The sequence below is a fragment of the Stegodyphus dumicola genome, chromosome 6 (genome assembly GCF_044657685.1).
Source record: "Stegodyphus dumicola isolate Sdum_Otavi_A_Nest chromosome 6, ASM4465768v1".
Classification (NCBI taxonomy): domain Eukaryota; kingdom Metazoa; phylum Arthropoda; class Arachnida; order Araneae; family Eresidae; genus Stegodyphus; species Stegodyphus dumicola.
Window position 1 is genome coordinate 45,149,907 of NC_140773.1, and position 18,532 is coordinate 45,168,438.

General features: G+C 32.6%; 2 protein-coding genes across 2 annotated transcripts in view; one reads left to right on the top strand and one right to left on the bottom strand.

Moving 5' to 3' along the window:
* Nucleotides 1-18,532, top strand: part of amon (prohormone processing protease amontillado) — a 454,317-nt gene that overhangs the window by 69,020 nt on the left and 366,765 nt on the right. The window lies entirely within an intron of this gene.
* LOC118180921 (toxin-like protein 14) lies at nucleotides 142-17,999 on the bottom strand. The gene is made up of 3 exons (XM_035350002.2): nucleotides 17,795-17,999; nucleotides 6,476-6,581; nucleotides 142-311 (listed from the first exon to the last, which is right to left on the bottom strand). Exons 1-3 carry the CDS (start codon nucleotides 17,889-17,891, stop codon nucleotides 221-223), a joined length of 294 nt encoding a protein of 97 aa, XP_035205893.1. The 5' UTR covers nucleotides 17,892-17,999; the 3' UTR covers nucleotides 142-220.

The window sequence follows — 18,532 nt, forward strand, 5'->3', positions numbered from 1 at the left end:
TTAAATCGATCAGAGATAAACTGAACCGCTCTTTCCTGACGGCTGAATCGAAACATCAGTGACAGCCGTATTCCTTTTTAACCATCAGCAAATAAACGTTTTGGAAATTTGCTGGAAATGTGAAAATTTTAAAAGATAGACTTATGAAGATAAAATATGGAAGTTTATTCAAACAGAAATGAAGAAAATATGCAGTTTTTATGACTTCAGTATAATGTATTCAGTCACACACAATTTTCGGGCAACAGCTGGGATAATGTCCTTTAGGTCTGTGAAGGCGACAGTTAGGAGGGCCAGATATTGTTCCGCACCTTAAAAGAAAGTAAAGATAAGTAAGTAAAAAAATTGGAAATTTGATTATTATTTACTGTTTATTTGCAAAAATAATTTAAAGTAAAGAACATATGGCAGTTGTTTTAATGCTATATTTTACTTCATCTTATCATATTATAAATGTTTCTGAAAATATTTTCAAATAATCATTACATTCTGTACTTTTTTAATGAGAATTTTACTTTAAAATTATTTTAGGCTTATCCATTATTGTTTCGAAATATCGTTTTTTTGTGAAAAATAAAGTTACATGGAAAGAATTATTATTTTTTCAAGTTTTATGTGCATTTCGAAAGAAGTCTTTATACGAATCAACTAAAATATATTTCCAATATCGCTCATAAGTCGGAAATGTTAAAATTATTACCAGCATAGAAACGTAAATTGAAAGTATAAAATTCTAGTTAATTTACGTGTCCTTGCCTACTAGAATTTTAGTAAAGACTTCTTACAACTGTAGAATATAAGCCCAAAGAAGAATTAAAATATTTTCTTATTCACTCAAAGAAATATTATAGACGGCCCATCTCGGACTTACAAAAATAATTAACTGAGTTGGCCCATAATTAAACTTCACAATTGAATACTAACAGGCACGTAAGACTACGGTCGAACGTAGTAAGCTAGGTTTAAAGCAACGATGTGGCCCAAAGGTAGAACACGCTTTACTGAGCTCTTCTGCTGACTAAACTTCCCATTAAATACTGGCCGTACTTCATTTATATAAAACACAATATTAAAATCCCATTCTGACAGGGACTTGTAGGTGGCAAACAAGAATTTAAAGGAAGGAGTTTAAAAGGGTTTTAAAATTAAAAATAGTTATTAGAAAATTTAAACAATTCCTACAAAGGGAGTAATGTATCTTCTCATTATTTAGATTTACGTTTAAAGTATTGCAAAATAATATGTTAAAAGAGTAGCATGCTCTATGAAGACAATTATAATAAAAAAGCATTTGAAAAAAATTTTGATTACACATTAAAAGACAAAATTGAAGCATTCAAAATTTTGAAGATGCTTGAAATAACTATTCGAATATTTCATTATTTATAATTAGCAACAAATGTGCTGTTAGTATCAATCATCGCTTTGCCGCCCGAATCATTTTTATGCCTTATTAATTTTCAAATAAAAAGATTCTGCCACCAAATGTAATCGCCATATGTTACTTTTAAAGAAAAAATATAGCGAATATAAAAAACAATATATGGCCATACTTTATCGAGAATTCTATAGATCTGCTATTTTTAAATAATTTTTGATTTTGCTGTTGAATTTTTTGCGGCGTAAGTTCGAAGAAAGTGATGTTTAATAACAAAATTTAAAAAGATTTAAAAAGAATTGTATAAGTCATCTTTTTAAGAAAGCTAAGAAGTAATATGATAAATTGAGAAAAGATTTAAAAAAGTAGAAAAATATGTGCCACCGCTTAACATTCTATCATAAATTATAAAAACATGTACTGCTTTTAAAATTCTTTATTTTACTTCTAAACTTAACGTGGCGTAGGTACACATAAAATGCAATTATCACGATTTTGTTTAATATTTGATGTATTATAATAGATTTGAAAATATAAAACAATTTGTTAGCAGAAGTGAGTCCAATAGTAGATTGTTAGAGCGAGCTCAGATTGCGCATAAAAACTTTTACAAACCCTCTGGTATGACGTTAAAATCCGAATCCTTTCAGATTTTCTTTTCTTTTTCTTTTTTGTATTATTCTATCTTTTTTCAATAGGCACAGTTTAATATAATTGTATTTCTTTTTCTACATTACGAGTGTAATAAATAACAGAATGAAAACTAAAATTTCACTTATATTATATTTAACTTTGTTTTAAAACTAATGGTATGTGTGATGTTTCAGATATCTAAATACCTCTGTAAAGGGGTTAGTAAATTCATAGGTTTGTAAAACAAATGAATTAAACAAGGCAAATCTTCAGCGATCATATTTGTTAGTAATGTCTTTGGATAAAAATGTAGAAAATTTAAATTTTTATATGAGACCCTTAAAAATATCAACAAGAAAAGTGCTTACTGTAAACAATGTTGAAAGGTAAAACACATTGATAGAGTCAAAATTGCCCAAAATATATTAATTACATTTTTTGGAGGCTGTAGCCAAAAACTGTTATAAATATTTCTTGAAGTTATGTTTCAGATTCGAATTTCTAAAATAAGAATTTTGCATTAACAGACATTAATTTATGCTCAAATTCAAACTCTTGTAAGGAATGAAATTAAATTCTAGTTCTATCTTTTTTAATGCGAAAATGATTTAATTTATATAATTTTGATAAGTCTAATTCGTATAATTTAGTGCCAGATTTAGGTATTACGGTCTAGAGATTTTTCTCAACAACTTTTAGCAAGATAAGGAGCAAGTCTAATCAGAATGTTCTTAGGAGATGCTAGGTACAAAAATTTAAATTTTGGATTCTTTTACTCAAAATATCACGTAACCAAAAGTGTCTTAATGCAAAAGTGTACCTTATTGTATGTACTTCTTACGCAAAAGTGTACTTCTTAAACCTCGTCAGCGGCCAAGCTATTAAAAACAGAATACAGAAATTTCTGCCCGAGTTTCAAGTCAAGCGAACAAACTCCATCCATGGTTGGTTTTCGTGGAAACTTGATGTGTAATTCTATGTGTAACCTCAATATGAGCTTATTGCTCTTAGAAAGTTCATAACAAAGGTAGTCTAGTCCTTATGCCGTACCCGGTGAAAGGGCTGGCTGAGTAGAATTTTCATAGTTTTTCTCCTTTGTGTAACATAAATGCGAACCAGGTTTCCTCAGAATACTCTCCACGAAGCCATCCATTTTCTTAGTAGAATGCTTTAATATGCTTTGCCATAATCTAATAAATTTAAATCCCCGTGCTTAAAGTGAATATATGTCAGTTTCTTTTAAAAAGTCCCTCGAAGTTCCCCGCGAAGTTACCGATCCTCAGATAGCCCTCAAGGGCTTTGTCGTTATATAAATAATCTTAATATACTTATTCTTAATACACTTATGGCAGCATTAGTTTAATAATTTTCAAGAATGTGTTTCTTTTCCCTAAACAGAACTATCAGACGTCTGGGAGACAATCTCCACGAAACTTGTAGTAGTGATTGTCAGTGAACTGTCGGTGGTGATCAAATATTAAACAAAACGACATATGTGAAAAGCATTTCGCAAAGACCCGAAACGAATAAAATAGAGTTCATCCCGAAACTCCCAAAATACAGCATATGAAGTGGCACGCGATAATTGCAGCCTCAGTATTTGCAACCATCAAGTGGCAAACATAATGTATCTGTAAGTTACTACAACTCCATTATATAATGTGCAGAATTTTTTTACAAGTACCATGCATGTCATATTTAAATGACTCTTCTTGAATAGTGCGACAAAGAGCATAATCCGTAGATAATAGGCAATGTTATTTAGTAATGCATATATGTGGTACGACTAAGCAAATGGTTTATCCGCATGTTGCGGTACACATATTAGTGGAGAAGAAGCACAAATATCAGTCACAAGACATGGATGAAACGTATATGGGCAAAAACTCTGTATGGGAGTAATCTACCTTGTTGAAGTAATAAAACATTTTAAAAACAGTTGCCCGAAAATATAGTACAAAACGAAGAAAATGCTGCGCGATTTTACGTTCCATGAGAAAAGTGTTTTAATGGAATACAAACTGCAGAAACTCCGCAGTTCAAATTCCAGAAGGCGAGCAACATACATCCCCCATATCACTGTTATCATTTAACAAAATTGGTTGAAGAGGGGTTATGTCAGATTTTAAATCCAGCACCACTTCAAACCTTTACCACTTCCTTACCACTTCAAACGTTTTTCTTGTCACAGACATAAATTTTGCTGAGTTTGATATATGTAATGCTTCTGCTTATTCTAGTGCCATTTTACCCAATCGGTGTTAATGGTGGCATTACATTGCATCAGTTGGTCATCGCCCTAATTTCTACCAATAGGCCATGCAATTACCTATGTGCATAAATATGTACAACTTTATGACCGACTACGTGATTTCTGTCTGCTGTAGATTGCTTCAAACCTCATGAATAATACTTTCAAATATGCTTGCCCATAAACGGTTGAAAATAATCCTGGCTCTAACACCAATTTATATTTCCTATTCTTGGAGTTTCGGATGATTGCAAAATGCCATATCTACTATTCTTTGTCCACAGGCTTGTTCACTCCTCAAAAGTTCGTGTCAATGTCTTCAGGAAATCCGATAGTTTCTCTTGCAAATGACTAAAGTTTATTTACCAAGCAAAAGGAATAAAGATTTATACCTATTTTGTTTTCTGTTTTATTAGTATATCTACATTTTTAGAGCTAATTTATGATTACACTGGTATTACATGTAAAGAAAATTTGACATGGAAGTACAATATTTGAAATATTTTTTAAAACTTAAGTGTGGTTTTTTTCTATTTAATATTCAAGTGATTATGGAACATTTTTCGCTCAATTCCTTATTCTACAATCAAACTAAAAATTGCCGAATCTTGCGGCATCTGATAGGTCGGAAAATTCTGGAAATTGTTGCTAATTATAAAATCCCAACAACATTTCCCCCTCTCCCAACAGCAAGAATTATAAACATTCCTTCGAATTCTGCTATTTATATTTATATACATATTTCAAAATATGAAATAGGTAAGATATGCATAAACTGTCCTCATCCTATGATATAGTGTTTAGATTTGTCAGTCGTTTCTAAATACATGGTTTCGAAAAGGAAAAGTCGCAAAAATAACAATAACTCGTTTCAAAATAGGCCAAACGTATGAGATTTGAATATGTTGTTAAAACGAATTGCTGACTAAAACTGCAGTATGCAAATTAGTGACGCTGCAATCGAAATACGTCCTCTCCGAGGAGCATAAAATTGCATGTTTCAGAGCAAGCCTGCATATTTCGCTGTGATATTGAGATAAGGAATCTGGGATAGCCAATTTGTAAAAATGAACTCCAGGCATCATTTACTCGAAGAACTGTGATACTGGGAGAGCTACTGGGAGACTAGAGGCAAGACAAAGTCCCATAGAAGTGGCCAGATGACAAAATGTGAGTCCTGTGGTTCATAGACTTTGTCAATTTCTAATCGCAGAGGATTCAGGAGGTTCAGCCAAGGGCAGCCGATGGCTACGACGAGCGATAGTGATCGATATTCTTTGTTATGCGCGCACGAAGGAACAGAACCTTAATTCCGACTCAACTGAGATCCTTCTTTGCTGCAGCCACTAGAAGGTTGGTGTCAACGTCAGTCGTGTGAAGAAGGCTTGAAGGAAGTCTATTAGTGAGGCGACCAGCCATCTGCGTGCCTCTCGCGTCGCGTCATAAAAGAGAACGTTTGAGGTGAGCACGTCAACATATCCACTGGACAGCTGATTAACGGAGATCTATTTTCTTTAGAGATGAGTCCAAGTTTAGTCTCCAAAGCGATAGTAGGTGTTATTTAACTTGGAGAGAACTTGGAACGTGTCCATCAGATATCCGAACTTGGAATCATCCATCAGATATCCGTGAAAGAGATGCATACTGAGGAGGCAGTGTCTGTGTCTGGGTGGTAGCTCTTTGGGTGGACGCACAGATCTCCACGTCTTCTCACGTGGCACCATGAATGGCCAGGCCTATAGAGATGACATCCTTGTTGTTTATGTGACGACAACCCTAGACCGCACAGGGCTCGCATCCTGTATGGTTATCTTCAACAGAAAACAATTCAGCCCATGGAATGACCTGCTCGATCACTTTACTTGAATCCTATCGAGCATGTTTGAGATGCTTTAGGAAGACGTATAGCTGCTTTCAATCCTCCTCTTCAGACCCTTGCCACGCTTGAAACTGCTTTGCAAGAGCAATGGCTCTCACTTCCTATGGAACTGATAGGCTGCATAATTGACAGCATCGCGCATAGCTGTGTTTGTTGTATTACTTCTAGGGGAGATTATACTTTAATCATACTTTACGGTTAATTTTCCTAACCAGGGTATATGTAACCCCAAGTCTTCAGGAATGTCAAGTTGTATACAATCCCAGGAAACTCTTAAATGCATCACAGTTTCAAGAATATTTTCTGTAATAATTAGAAAGAAAGTTAAACTTACCCTGTGACGTCTATGTATCCGTCACTGCAAATAATTTTCGTACATTGCCTGTCATTGTAACCAACTGATCCGACTGGCACTCGGAAACCTTTACCTTCACAAAAACCTAAGAAGATATATTTGCAATAAATTTGATTATTTTTTTACACTGCATAATATTACTTCCTCTTCCTTGAAAAATAACCATACAAGGTTACTCATTTTCTAGTTCTAACTGCAAAGAAAATATTGTTAATTTTTCGTGATTTCAACTGCAGTAGAACCTCAATTAAATAATGTAATCAAAGGTTCTCAGAAAATTGACTCATGAATGGTCTTTGTTGCTGTAAACTGTCATGTACATTTCTTAATCGCATTATTAAAAATAATGTAAATTGCTGTTAAGTTAAAATTTAATTAGTATACAGATTACTTTACAGATTGTTTAGGTTAGTTCTGATGTTCAAAAGATTCCAAATCAAGCTTCTTTTATGAATTCACGAACTCTTTAGAACTATTCTTGTTGTTTGTATTAGCCCATTATAAACTGAAATGCATTGCACTAATTAAGAATGATATAGTCCAATTTCTGTTTTTCGTCGTCTTCGTTACATTCTATTGCGTAAGAAAAGTATGCTGGCAAGTATACAAAAATATGCATATTTAACTTCTTTAATGCCTTTGTTTTGATTTGAAATCTGACCCAAGAGCCTAACTCTAGTTTTATAGAACAAAAAAGCTTTTGAAAGTATTCTAAAAGAATTTACATTTCCAGCTTTACTCAAAACACAAACTATATACATATGTGTGTGTATGTATACACTTATATAATTAGGATGAAGTTCTACTATATCTGAGTAGCTTTATATTTCACAATATTTATAACAACCGTCGTTGTTTGCCGCGAACATAGCATTATTTCAAAATATGAAGTCACACAAATTTATTTAAACTTTTTCTGAATTTAAAATACCCGCTTCTTTCCCCCTTTCTTTAGTTCTCAAAAGTTTAAATTTATATTTTTAGGTAACGTAGTTGTATCAGGGCAACTGGATAATAACATAGAAAATAAATATTTCGGTTTGAAATGCATTTTGAAATAACTGTACAGTAGGTAGGTAGTAAATAGGTAGTAAAGAAACTTCACCATGGATTACACAGGTAACTCCCAAGAGCAATAACCATGTTTAAAATTAACTCCACCATGGAGCCATTGCTGAGTTGAATGGAAGAGGTAATAGGCTTTTGTTGGGGGTTTTGCTGTACGATGTGTTCCATAGTATATAATGCTCTGAGAAAATTACTGATTTATTGAATCGTGCAGTTGTACGGCCTGTTATTTTGTTAGGTACATTGTGGAGCTGATTACATTCGGTATAGGTACATTGTGTATCTATGCCGAATGTGATTTCAATCGGTGTAGGTACACTGTGCAAAAAAAAAAGGAACAGTTCTGTATTTCCGGTTTACTGGACCGATTGACGAAATTCAACTTGCGTTTTTCATGTCTAGAAAGTGCGACTTAGGATATGTACGAAATTTATATATAGCATTGTTCTAATATCGGTATTTTGACACAAAATCGAATATTTTTTGAAATAGCATACCACGTTATCCCATCTTTCAATTCTATGACTCAAATTACCAAGTTTTGTAAAAATCGCAAGAGAAGTTTTTAAAAGCTACCTCTCAAAATTTTAGCTCCTCAGTGTTAATTGAGTTTGGTATATATTGATTTAATCTCTCTTTTTTTTACTAAGCTTATTTGATTCTGCCTTTCACGTTTCGAAATTCGGGTTCATTTTAAATAAAATTCACCCATTTTTTTATGATTTATTTTTTAAATTTGTAATTTTAAATAATTTTTATATTTTTTTTCAAAAACAATTTTGAATTATAATCTATAAAATTTTTACCATCATCTTAAAGTAGACGTATTTCTACGCATACTTTCAAACAATTACAGTTTTTTATTGAAAATTTCCGAAGATATACGTGAATTTATATATTGGCGCGTTTTGAAATTTGGCTTATTTGTTGAAAGCGATAAAACATCAAATATGATTTATACACTTTGCTAAAATAATTTAAATTAGGAACGATATGACTTTTTTTGCGCTCATGCACAATGTAAAAAGGTAGGAACAAGGTGCATTTTTTTCCGCTCTGGCATAATGGATGGGAAAGGAAATTTGTTTGCCACATACTAAGAAGTTCGCCAAGTGAATTATTCTTGGCTCAAACTGAAAACATTTCGCCAAGATAAATTGTTAAATGTCTTCGTATATTTCACACCAAATTTTACAAAATTTAATATCAAGGCATAATTTGAGTCGTAGAATCGAAATATGAAAAACATTGGTATGTTATTTCAGAAAACGTCTGATTTTGTGTCCAAATACCTATGTTAGAACAATGCTATATATAAATCTAATATATATCCAAAGCTGCGGTTTCGAAACATGAAAAAACGCAATTTGAATTTTGTCAATCGGCCTAGTAGAACGGGAGATATAGAACTGTCTCTCTTTTTTTTTTTTTTTTTTTTTTTTTTTTTTTTTTTTTTTGCACAGTGTACATCGGTAATTGTGAAGCTGATTGTATTCGGTATTTCTGCGTTATTCTGTCTGGCATATTTCATGTCCATAATGGCTCAGTTTTTTCATACTTTTTTTTTTGTTTTGGCAGGATGTGTCGCTGTGTTATTAACGGAGTGCCAATATTGGAGAATCCCTTCAGGTGCAGTTCTTCTGTGACTGTACATTTGAAAACGTAATGATCTGCATCATCCAATTCTCCGCATTCGGTACTTTTAGAATCCCCTTGCAGAAGTAATCTGGGAATGGGGCATTGCCCGACAAATAGTGCATAAGGAAACCTTGCGTACTTCTGATTTTGTTGGTCACGTTTCGAAAGAATTCACGAGTGTGACAACCCGTTGTCGCTGTGTCCGACTCATTTTGCCAGATCTTTTGTGTGTGAATATTTAATATATTCCTCAAATGTGTCTTTGGAAACGGAACATCAAGGAGTTTCCCTATTTGCTTTAGCGCTGCCTTCTTTGATAATACACCTTTTTTTTCATCGAATGGCTGGCACTTGCCTTTTTTCAGCATTGGCCACTCCTAAAACCAGAAGTGGTGGCCATTTTATTGTGGAGGCTCCTAAATATGCGGCTATTGTTACCTCCTGTGAGTGGACAGACAATTTACATCCATGCCTTCTCCAGGATTCGAACCCTGGCCCAAGCAACTAGGAGCCAGATTCTGGCCAAATTGGTTCCAGAATCTACAAAGTAACAGAGTTGCCCAGCGGAAACTGAAAACAATAATTGACTACTGTACTAGCAATTACTCGTCTGACGCTGGAAGATAGTAGTCATAAAAGTCTATATAAGCTAGTTCAATATGTTAAAAACAGAGTATGTGATATGAATGTTCAATATGTAATTTTGTATTTATGCTGTGCCAGGTTCTCATGCATAAAGTTCGTACTGTATCTGAATGCTGTAATATATCTGTACATGTTTATATCTTTTATTTATGGTACTTAATTTATACTAAGGATTACACGTATGTATGGGTGTATACATCAATATGAGTGAAAGTATGTATACTTTTATTTGTTTCGGAATATCTATGTATGTAAGTGTGTACTATATATCTGTATATGAGTTTGTATTTATATGTATATACATATATTTTGATTGTACTCTTCTTCAAGTGCCTTGTATTCACATGTATATATTTCTTTGTACATTGTTGTACTCTTCTTCAAGTGCCTTGTATGCACATGTATATATTTCATTGTACATTTTTGTACTCTTCTTCAAGTACTTTGTATGCATATGTATATATCTTTTTTGCATTTTAAAAATGTCGTCTGCTCAGCCACGGCTGCCCAGGGCTGAGGCCTGGTAGCTAGTGGTTGACTCCCGCCGAGTTGGTAACCAATTCTGCATGGATATATCTATACCTGGGTCGGAAGCCAATTCCCCGGTTTACCTCCCCTAACCACTATACCATTTGTGCGTTTTGCTAATACATTTGCAGGGTCGTTACCTGTGTCCTTGCTGTAGCCTTTATCAACATGAGTGTAAACTTTGTATTTTGGATGATTTTCAATATTGATTAATTTCGAACGTAATGTTAGAGTTATTGACTGGTTAACGAAGTGATAATATTGCCACCTTGGCTGTCTGATTTAATTATGATATGGGGAATTTTCTGGTCATTTGCTATTTTCAATGCTGCTTTTATATCCGAAAGTTCTCCATGATAAATGCTGTTATTTGTTTAGGTATCCTTGCCATTTTATGCAATTGTTGAGGTTCTTTTAAATAGGGATGTAGACTGTACATCTAACTTTTCCATCTATTTTAGAGCTGTCTGTAAGTACCGTGGTTTTGTTGTTGATAGACACTTCTGTTTCTTGTTAAATGTTATCCTTCTATGCAGGACAATAGTGTAGACAGTTGCATGAAGGTGGAACCCTTTCGTATTCTTCAATTTTATAAAGAGGATTTATTAAAGGATATGTTATATTTTAACTGCACAAATGTTGGATAAATAACTTCATCTACTGTTTGTAGATGTAGAAACGTTGTTCCGGCTAAGATGTTGCAGCACATGACATTGTATGAAATCCATGCGTTATGCATAAATTGTCATTGAACTAAGGCTAATATTCTCTGTTTGCATTCATTCATAGGTATGGCCCCAATGAGAGTGCTGTAAGTCCAACTTAGGAAGTTTTGTTTATTATGGTGTTAAATAAAATTTTAGCTACATGCAGATTCAGGCCCCACCATACATTTGCCTTAAGTTGAGTTCTGTTTGGTAACTGCATGCTTTGATCTCTTAGAGATGGTTGATAAAATTTTGCTTTTGTTTTGGATACTTAGTAGGAATGGAATCCCGACGTCATTCGTGAAACTCTTACAACTGGAATTTCGTTTGATGTCATGAAGTATCGCAAAGTCTCTACAGTGAAGCTAAATTGAGGGTAATAGGGTCAAAATTCTAAAGAGAATTCTAAAAGTCTTGCAGATTTCGTTTCCGTGAACGGATTCTAACCCCAAAGGCTCATTCAGAATGCTTGATGTTAAACCACTGCGCAAAAATGATGTCTCTAATTATCCGAAAGAACAGTCAGGACATTTACGTCGACTCAATAATGATATTTAATAATTACTGAGAACATTGTACAACAGGTTTTGACAATCACACAATTTTTTATGAAAGATATATCTATTTTAAGCGGCCAATTAATTTCACTATTCTGACTTTTGTTCGGCTGGGTTAATACTTGATCGGAGAGTAGCTTGACTGAGCATTTTAGCATTTGCCTGCCCTGAAGACCAAGCAGGCATTCTCTCTTCATTGATGAATCTAAAAATTGTCTGTCCTGAAATTGTTTTACTTAGATAGAAAACGATTGGTCTTATCATCTGTCAATAATATCTCCGTCAAAAATACTGCTTTTTGAAGTATGCTAGGAATAGTATAACTTGGAGCTGACACATAGAACCGTATGTAATGACTAATGTAAACTTCAGCGCTCATAACTAAAAAGATAAAATCCTAGACCTTTATGAACGTCTTTAGCAGCATTAATAAGTGCAACGTGATGCATTCATTAGAAAAGCGATCAAGCTTATTCACATGACTGCATAGTGGAACAGTTTCTTCAAATGAAAACAGTTTTGAGTCTTGAATGTAGAGAGCGTATTGACAATTTGGATCAAGTGCAAGATTGTTAATTCCGTCAAATCTTCATCAAGCATTAAAGAAAAGGGCCTACGTTCGGAATATTGAGATAATAATCATTACTCTCTTGAGTTCATTGAGCCCATCATAAACAGCATGGTATTTGTTATCTGGTCTGAGTTGCTGTAAAAGGCGGAGAAAACCCCATATTAAAACACTTTATTCATTGGTTTGGTTTGGTTATTTGATTACGGCAAAGAACTCGTGGGCTATCCGCCTAAGAAGAGGGATACCTTCATGGAGGAAGTTTAAGGCAAACTGGCTCGTGTACACGTTACGCATGGGGGAAAACCCACGAAAAAACGTCTACGCGAACAGCAGATCGAAGCATCAGTATTCAGCGAGTTTACCGCTCGACGTTTGGTGAGCTCGCACTATCCACTGCATTCTCATTTCTCATTTTTGGGCAATTTCATTTGCGCACTAATTATTCTCAAGTAAAAAAATAACATACTTCAGGAAAAAAATAATGCAAGTCATGTTTTCTTAAGCAAAATATTGTACGTATTTTTTATTTATTCTGATCTTTAGGATTTTCACATTAATGAATTATAAAATATGAAAGCCAGTAATAATGAACATATTCCATGGTGCTTTAGGATTTTCACATTAATGAATTTTAAAATATGAAAGCCAGTAATAATGAACATATTCCATGGTGCTCATGCTGTAGTAATAATATTAAAATTTACATTACGTAGGCTTCACTAGTATAATTTTTCATGCTTGCTATACATGTACCGGCAGAGCCACCAAAAAAAAAAAATCAAAGGATTAAATCAGTGTTTTCCAAATCCTGTGTCTTATGACAAGTAAAGGTGTCTGGAATTAAGGAAGTTAAATATACATTTAACATTTTGCTTTAGGTTAAAACTTTACACTTGAGAGAATTCGTATTTTATAGTGTGCATTTTCAGATAATTCTTTACTAGAACAATCGTAAGAAACATAGTTAGTTGGACCCAAATTCAAATCTTGGCGAATGAATTAACTTTCAAGCTTTTGAGTTTTTTCTCTATATTTAATGAGAATACGAGCTCACTTTCCTTAGAAAAATCTTCCGTGAATAACTCCTTCCCTCAGGCAAATAACTCTAGACTGTTTTGCTATTATTAACCAAACAAACTGACAGCACTGGAATCACCAAGCGAAGATTTCAAATTAATGTAGACAATCGAAAACGTTTATTGACTGAAGGGAACTATTGACTTAATTTACGTAATTTGAGTTCAGACATTTAATTTTCAATACGTTACTTTTCAACAGATATTTCATGTGTTAAAACTTCAAAGCATATTTGGAAGAAGAAGGTCGTACAAGAGAATCATACAGAACTCAGATAATATTTTAACTGAATCATTGTCACTGATGTTTGTTTTGGAATTATGAAGAATTAATTAGCTGCTATTAGTTGAGTGTGCATTTTAAAATCCCTTTATCAAAGGCAATAAATTATTTATTTGCTATGACCTTAATATATCGTCATATTTACATCTCGAAAGAATATATTTTAAAGGACGAAGAGTTTTTTAGAATAGTTTATGTATGATTTAAAAAGAATAACCTTGACGATATGAAGAGCAGTGCATGAAATGTAAAGGTCGTGCACAGATTCACATATAAATAAATACTAAATGGAAGGCTTCATTATTTGATAAAAGCTTTTTTTAATTTAATAATAAATACTTGCGCTAGATGTTCACAAAATCCTGACACTCATAAATTCATGCCTTGACTAAACATGGAAATAATGTCAGCAGCTGGGAGCTTTTGCATTTACCATAAGCTGCATTAATTTTAATATTGACAAACAAATATGTTATTAAACAGCTTTCCAGAGACAGGGAAAATAATAAAAAGAAACACCATATTTTCTCGATTATTTTTCCCCTCAGCTTTTTAGAGCTAGGTTTTATAAAATTTTTTAAAATATTCTTCGGTCTTTCGAGATCTGAGTCCTTTCTTACCACCTTCTTCGTCCTTCCTCTGGTAAATTCATGCCTTGACTAAACATGGAAATAATGTCAGCAGCTGAGAGCTTTTGTAAAGCTGCATTAATTTTAATTTTAGCATACAATACGTTATTAAAAGCTTTCCAGAGACAAGGAAAATAATAAAAAGAAGTACCATTTTTTCTCGAGTATTTTCCCCCTCAGCCTTTTAGAGCTATGTTCTAAAATTTTAAAAAATATTCTTCGGTTTCTTGAGATCTGGATCCTTTCTTCACACGTTCTTCGTCCTTCCTCTGATAGTTTGCTTGTAAGTTTCATTCAAGACTCATTCATCTAAGGCGCTTTTGGGCTCTATGAGGTATTAAGCCGGGGTATAAATGTCCGGCTGAATTACCGTCAAGATATTATAATGTTACTATTACTATGCATTTTTATTGTAATACAGATTTCTTTTAAAGAAATGATATTGCAGTAATTACTGGTAGTTTATTAGCTACTATTCATTCATTATGGTCTTCCTGTAATCGCGTTCTTAGGAAATTAAATTATTTGCATAACTACTCTCTCTCAATTTTTAAGCGATAAAATTAGTTAAAAAAGGGGGAAATATGTGAGCAAAAAGCGATATATTTCTTTTTTTTTTTTTGTTGTGTTTTATAATTTATATATCGCGTTTTATCATTTAACAGCAACATGCTTTCAAAGATAACAGATTGCTTACTATTACCACTTGTATAGTAGGAATTGAAAAAAAAAAGTTATAAGTTTTATGCAAGTAAATCATTATCATGATCATTATGCAAAGATTGCTCCGCATACATCCTCTTCTTCTTCGTCTTCCATAATGCAATTTGTACTCTCTTTGAGATCAACGGGCCATGCTGGAAAATACTTCAAGAGCAATTTTTTTTTTGGTTACTGAACTGGATATTCTGTTTGCATTTTCTGACGATTAAGTCAGTTTCTATGAAGATAAACCGTTTGCATAGTATTGACTATATTATGTTTTATAGCATTGACTTCAGAAGCAACAAGATATATTACGTCATCACTTCGCTTTTGTGAATTTGTTGCTGTCATAAATTCGGTCATCATCAGCACATTCATTTTCGTTGTCACTAGGCACTGATATTAAAAACTATATTTCATAACTCCATTCGCTGATCTGGTGTTACTGTTGATCAGGTGGGATAAGTCACAATAACAACAGCATAACTCGATTCTACTAACTGACCATCTTTTTTTACAATATAAACTTTTTCATTAAACATTTCATTGTATTTTATTACACAAAACGAATAAATAATGCATAAAACCGCAGAAGAAACATACATTCATGAATAATGAGTACTCAGGTGATTTACAGAGGTACCACCAGATTATGATTTGGATGCATGATGCTATGAAAAAATAACACACAGATTTATTTACCTAGAGAATTACCGAAGGCAAAACTGTCATTTTTCTGTTTCTTCAACACATGTATAATGCTAAAATAATATTGAAATTAGCAGAACTTATGTAACTTCTGAAATATTCTATCATGAATATAACATACATGATTTGGTAACAAATGGTTAGCAAGCCACCGGTTACATTTCTGTAAAAAATGCACCTCCCGACAGCTATGAGTGTAATTAAGAACTACGTATCTAAAAAATATGTGAACGTTTACTAAATGCATGATATTTTTTATTAAAAACGAGATAGGTGCTCTTGGCAAGTCATTCAAATTTATGTTAACAAATAGCACTACCATGGTTAACATAAAGGACGGTTAACTAAACGAATGTCCCGTTTTAAAATTTATATTTCATATTTTTAAATTTCTAAATATACTTTCCAGAAGTAGATCGTAAAATGGACTCATACAGAAATCGAATAATTTTTAAAATTTATTTGAACTTCATTGCTTCCGATGGTAGCTTTGAAAATACAAAGAATAATTAATTTAATTATCTTAATTCAAGGTTTATTTTAAACTTTCTTGATCAAAGGCAACAAATTGTTTAAAAACGAGGCTTATTTTGTTGATAAAATGTCTGAGGCTTTAATACTTGCTTATTGCTTTATTATATAAAGTAAGTTATTTCACTAAATGTGTTCACTAGATATTTATGGAGTGCTTGCAGAGCATTAAATGCTATTAACATTTAATATGCACATAATTGTTGTACAATAGAAGTTTAATTTAAAAGCCTAATTTTAAGGATATTTTGAAAAACAATTGAACTTCTAAACTTCAACAAAACCACCACTATCTGAGGCAGATTTCTACATATTAGTTCTTCAGTGTATTAATTTACTCTCATTGCTGTTTTGTAATTTCATAGATTGCTTCAGTGATTTTGATCATCAAACCCATATAAAGATTATGACTTTAAGGAGTTATGTAAAGGTCTGTTTCGATATGTTTTCATAAAAAATAATTGAATAAGTTATTAAAGCAACTGATCCAGTTCTATCAATCCATTTGTTTGGAGAAACACTGTTCATAACTGTTCGTACTTTAAAAGGAATAGTTTGCACATCCAAAAGAAATAATGAAATTTATATTTTACTCATAAATACACTTCATAAGCTTTATTTAAAACTTTTATCCTCGATTTAAATATACTTTCAACCAAATATTATCATATTACACCTGAGAAAAATATCGAAAATAAAAATAAACTATGTAAATATACTTATATATCGAGTTCGTATGTTTTTAAAACCCAAATAAAAATTAAAGCTTCACTAAACTGCATTTGGAATAAAAGTGTGGTGTTTTCAAAACACAGGGTGTTTCTAAACAATTAAGTGTCTAAATGTGTCTAAAGTGTCTATCTAGATCTATGATCTTAGTCTAAGAAATAGATAAATTAAGATACTTCTTCAAACTTAAATTAAGTGATAACTTTCTGCAAAAAATACTAAACTTCTTAAGCAAAGAATACTGAAATTTTATGCTATGAAATTAAGCAAAGAATACTGAAATATGCTTTCAATAACTGAATTAATCAAATGTTAATCAAGAAGCTTAACATTTTTTGCAGTCATTTTTATATGTTCGTAGATAGAAAAATAGTTAACTAAAAATTTTCGTCAGTGTATATAAATATTGCTGTAGGAAACTGACATATTAAAGATATTGAATGTTTGAATGTGTGTTTCTAAAAGATAACTTTCAAAAGTCATTAATTTATTAGGAATCAGTATCAAATTTCCATTTACAGAAGAGAGTTAAGATCCAGAATTTTGTTTATATTACGCGACTCTATGAACACTCTTAGTTAGTCTTTTTATATTAAACTGACGTTGCTAATAGGGGAAGCACAGTGCATGTAGGAATCGTTTAAAGCTAATAATCGTATTAATCTAATGATCGGTTTCAATAATGATTTTTTTTTTCAATCTCGTTATTTTCAACTTTCAGAGGGCCAATATATTTTAGATTTGTTTTATAAGTTCTGCATTTACACAATAGTTTTATTTTAAATTACACCATAGGTACTTTATGATTTGCTTTCATGGCATTCAAATAATAAGAATCACTTTTTGATCTTTAAAGACCAAGTAAAGAAGAAGTCAAAATATTTTTTAAACACAAAATTGTGACATGTAAGCAGTTCGCTTACCATTTGAGGTGTCGTAAGCTCCTTGGTAAACAAATCCCTCACTCATAGGAATCACAAATCCTAATCCTACTACGAACAATAACAAGAAGCTTAACATTTTTCAGTTGATTGTTTTACGTCAGGTCGTTGTCTGCCCAGGTTTTCAAACTTGTCAAATTTCTGTAGGTAACTGTTCGGCGGATGCCCAGACTGTCTTACGAACGATGATAGCTTTTCTACTTTACCTCGAGGGCGGGATCAAAAGTAGGCGACAACGAATGAGTAGGCTTTATCTGGAATATATAACGTCACGTGTATCACTGGGGGAGGCGCAGCTTTTCGTTTTGTTTCAGGAGTTTGACTGGTTGCCTTAAAAGTGATTAGAAAACTGCTTTCACGTGAAGACAGTTTTCCCACATGATACATGATTCACTGCTTTTTACATTACCTATGAAGATGTGTCATTAACCTTCAAAGCGCCAACGCTTTCTACAACCATAAGTGAAATACCGTGGTTTTTTGCAAAATTAAACTTTACGATTAGTTTATATCAGTGGTTGTTTACAAAACTCTGAAATCATGAGAATGATTTCATGATCATTAAAAAACGTTGATGAAACATTAAAAAAAGTAAATAAAGCAGCAAAATATTTCAAAGAACAGGTGGAAATAAAATTTCTTGAATTGATAAAATAGATTTTACTATCCGGAAAATTTGAGAGGTGCAGTTTTGAAAAATGTAAGTTGCAATAAATAAAT

What these genes read in the sequence shown, in the direction of transcription:
- LOC118180921 (XM_035350002.2), bottom strand. Translation starts at nt 17,891, where the DNA reads ATGTTAAGCTTCTTGTTATTGTTCGTAGTAGGATTAGGATTTGTGATT. An exon ending in AGCTTACGACACCTCAAATG is followed by an intron (nt 6,582 to 17,794) that starts GTAAGCGAACTG and finishes ATATCTTCTTAG; the next exon opens with GTTTTTGTGAAGGTAAAGGT. An exon ending in GGATACATAGACGTCACAGG is followed by an intron (nt 312 to 6,475) that starts GTAAGTTTAACT and finishes CTTTCTTTTAAG; the next exon opens with GTGCGGAACAATATCTGGCC.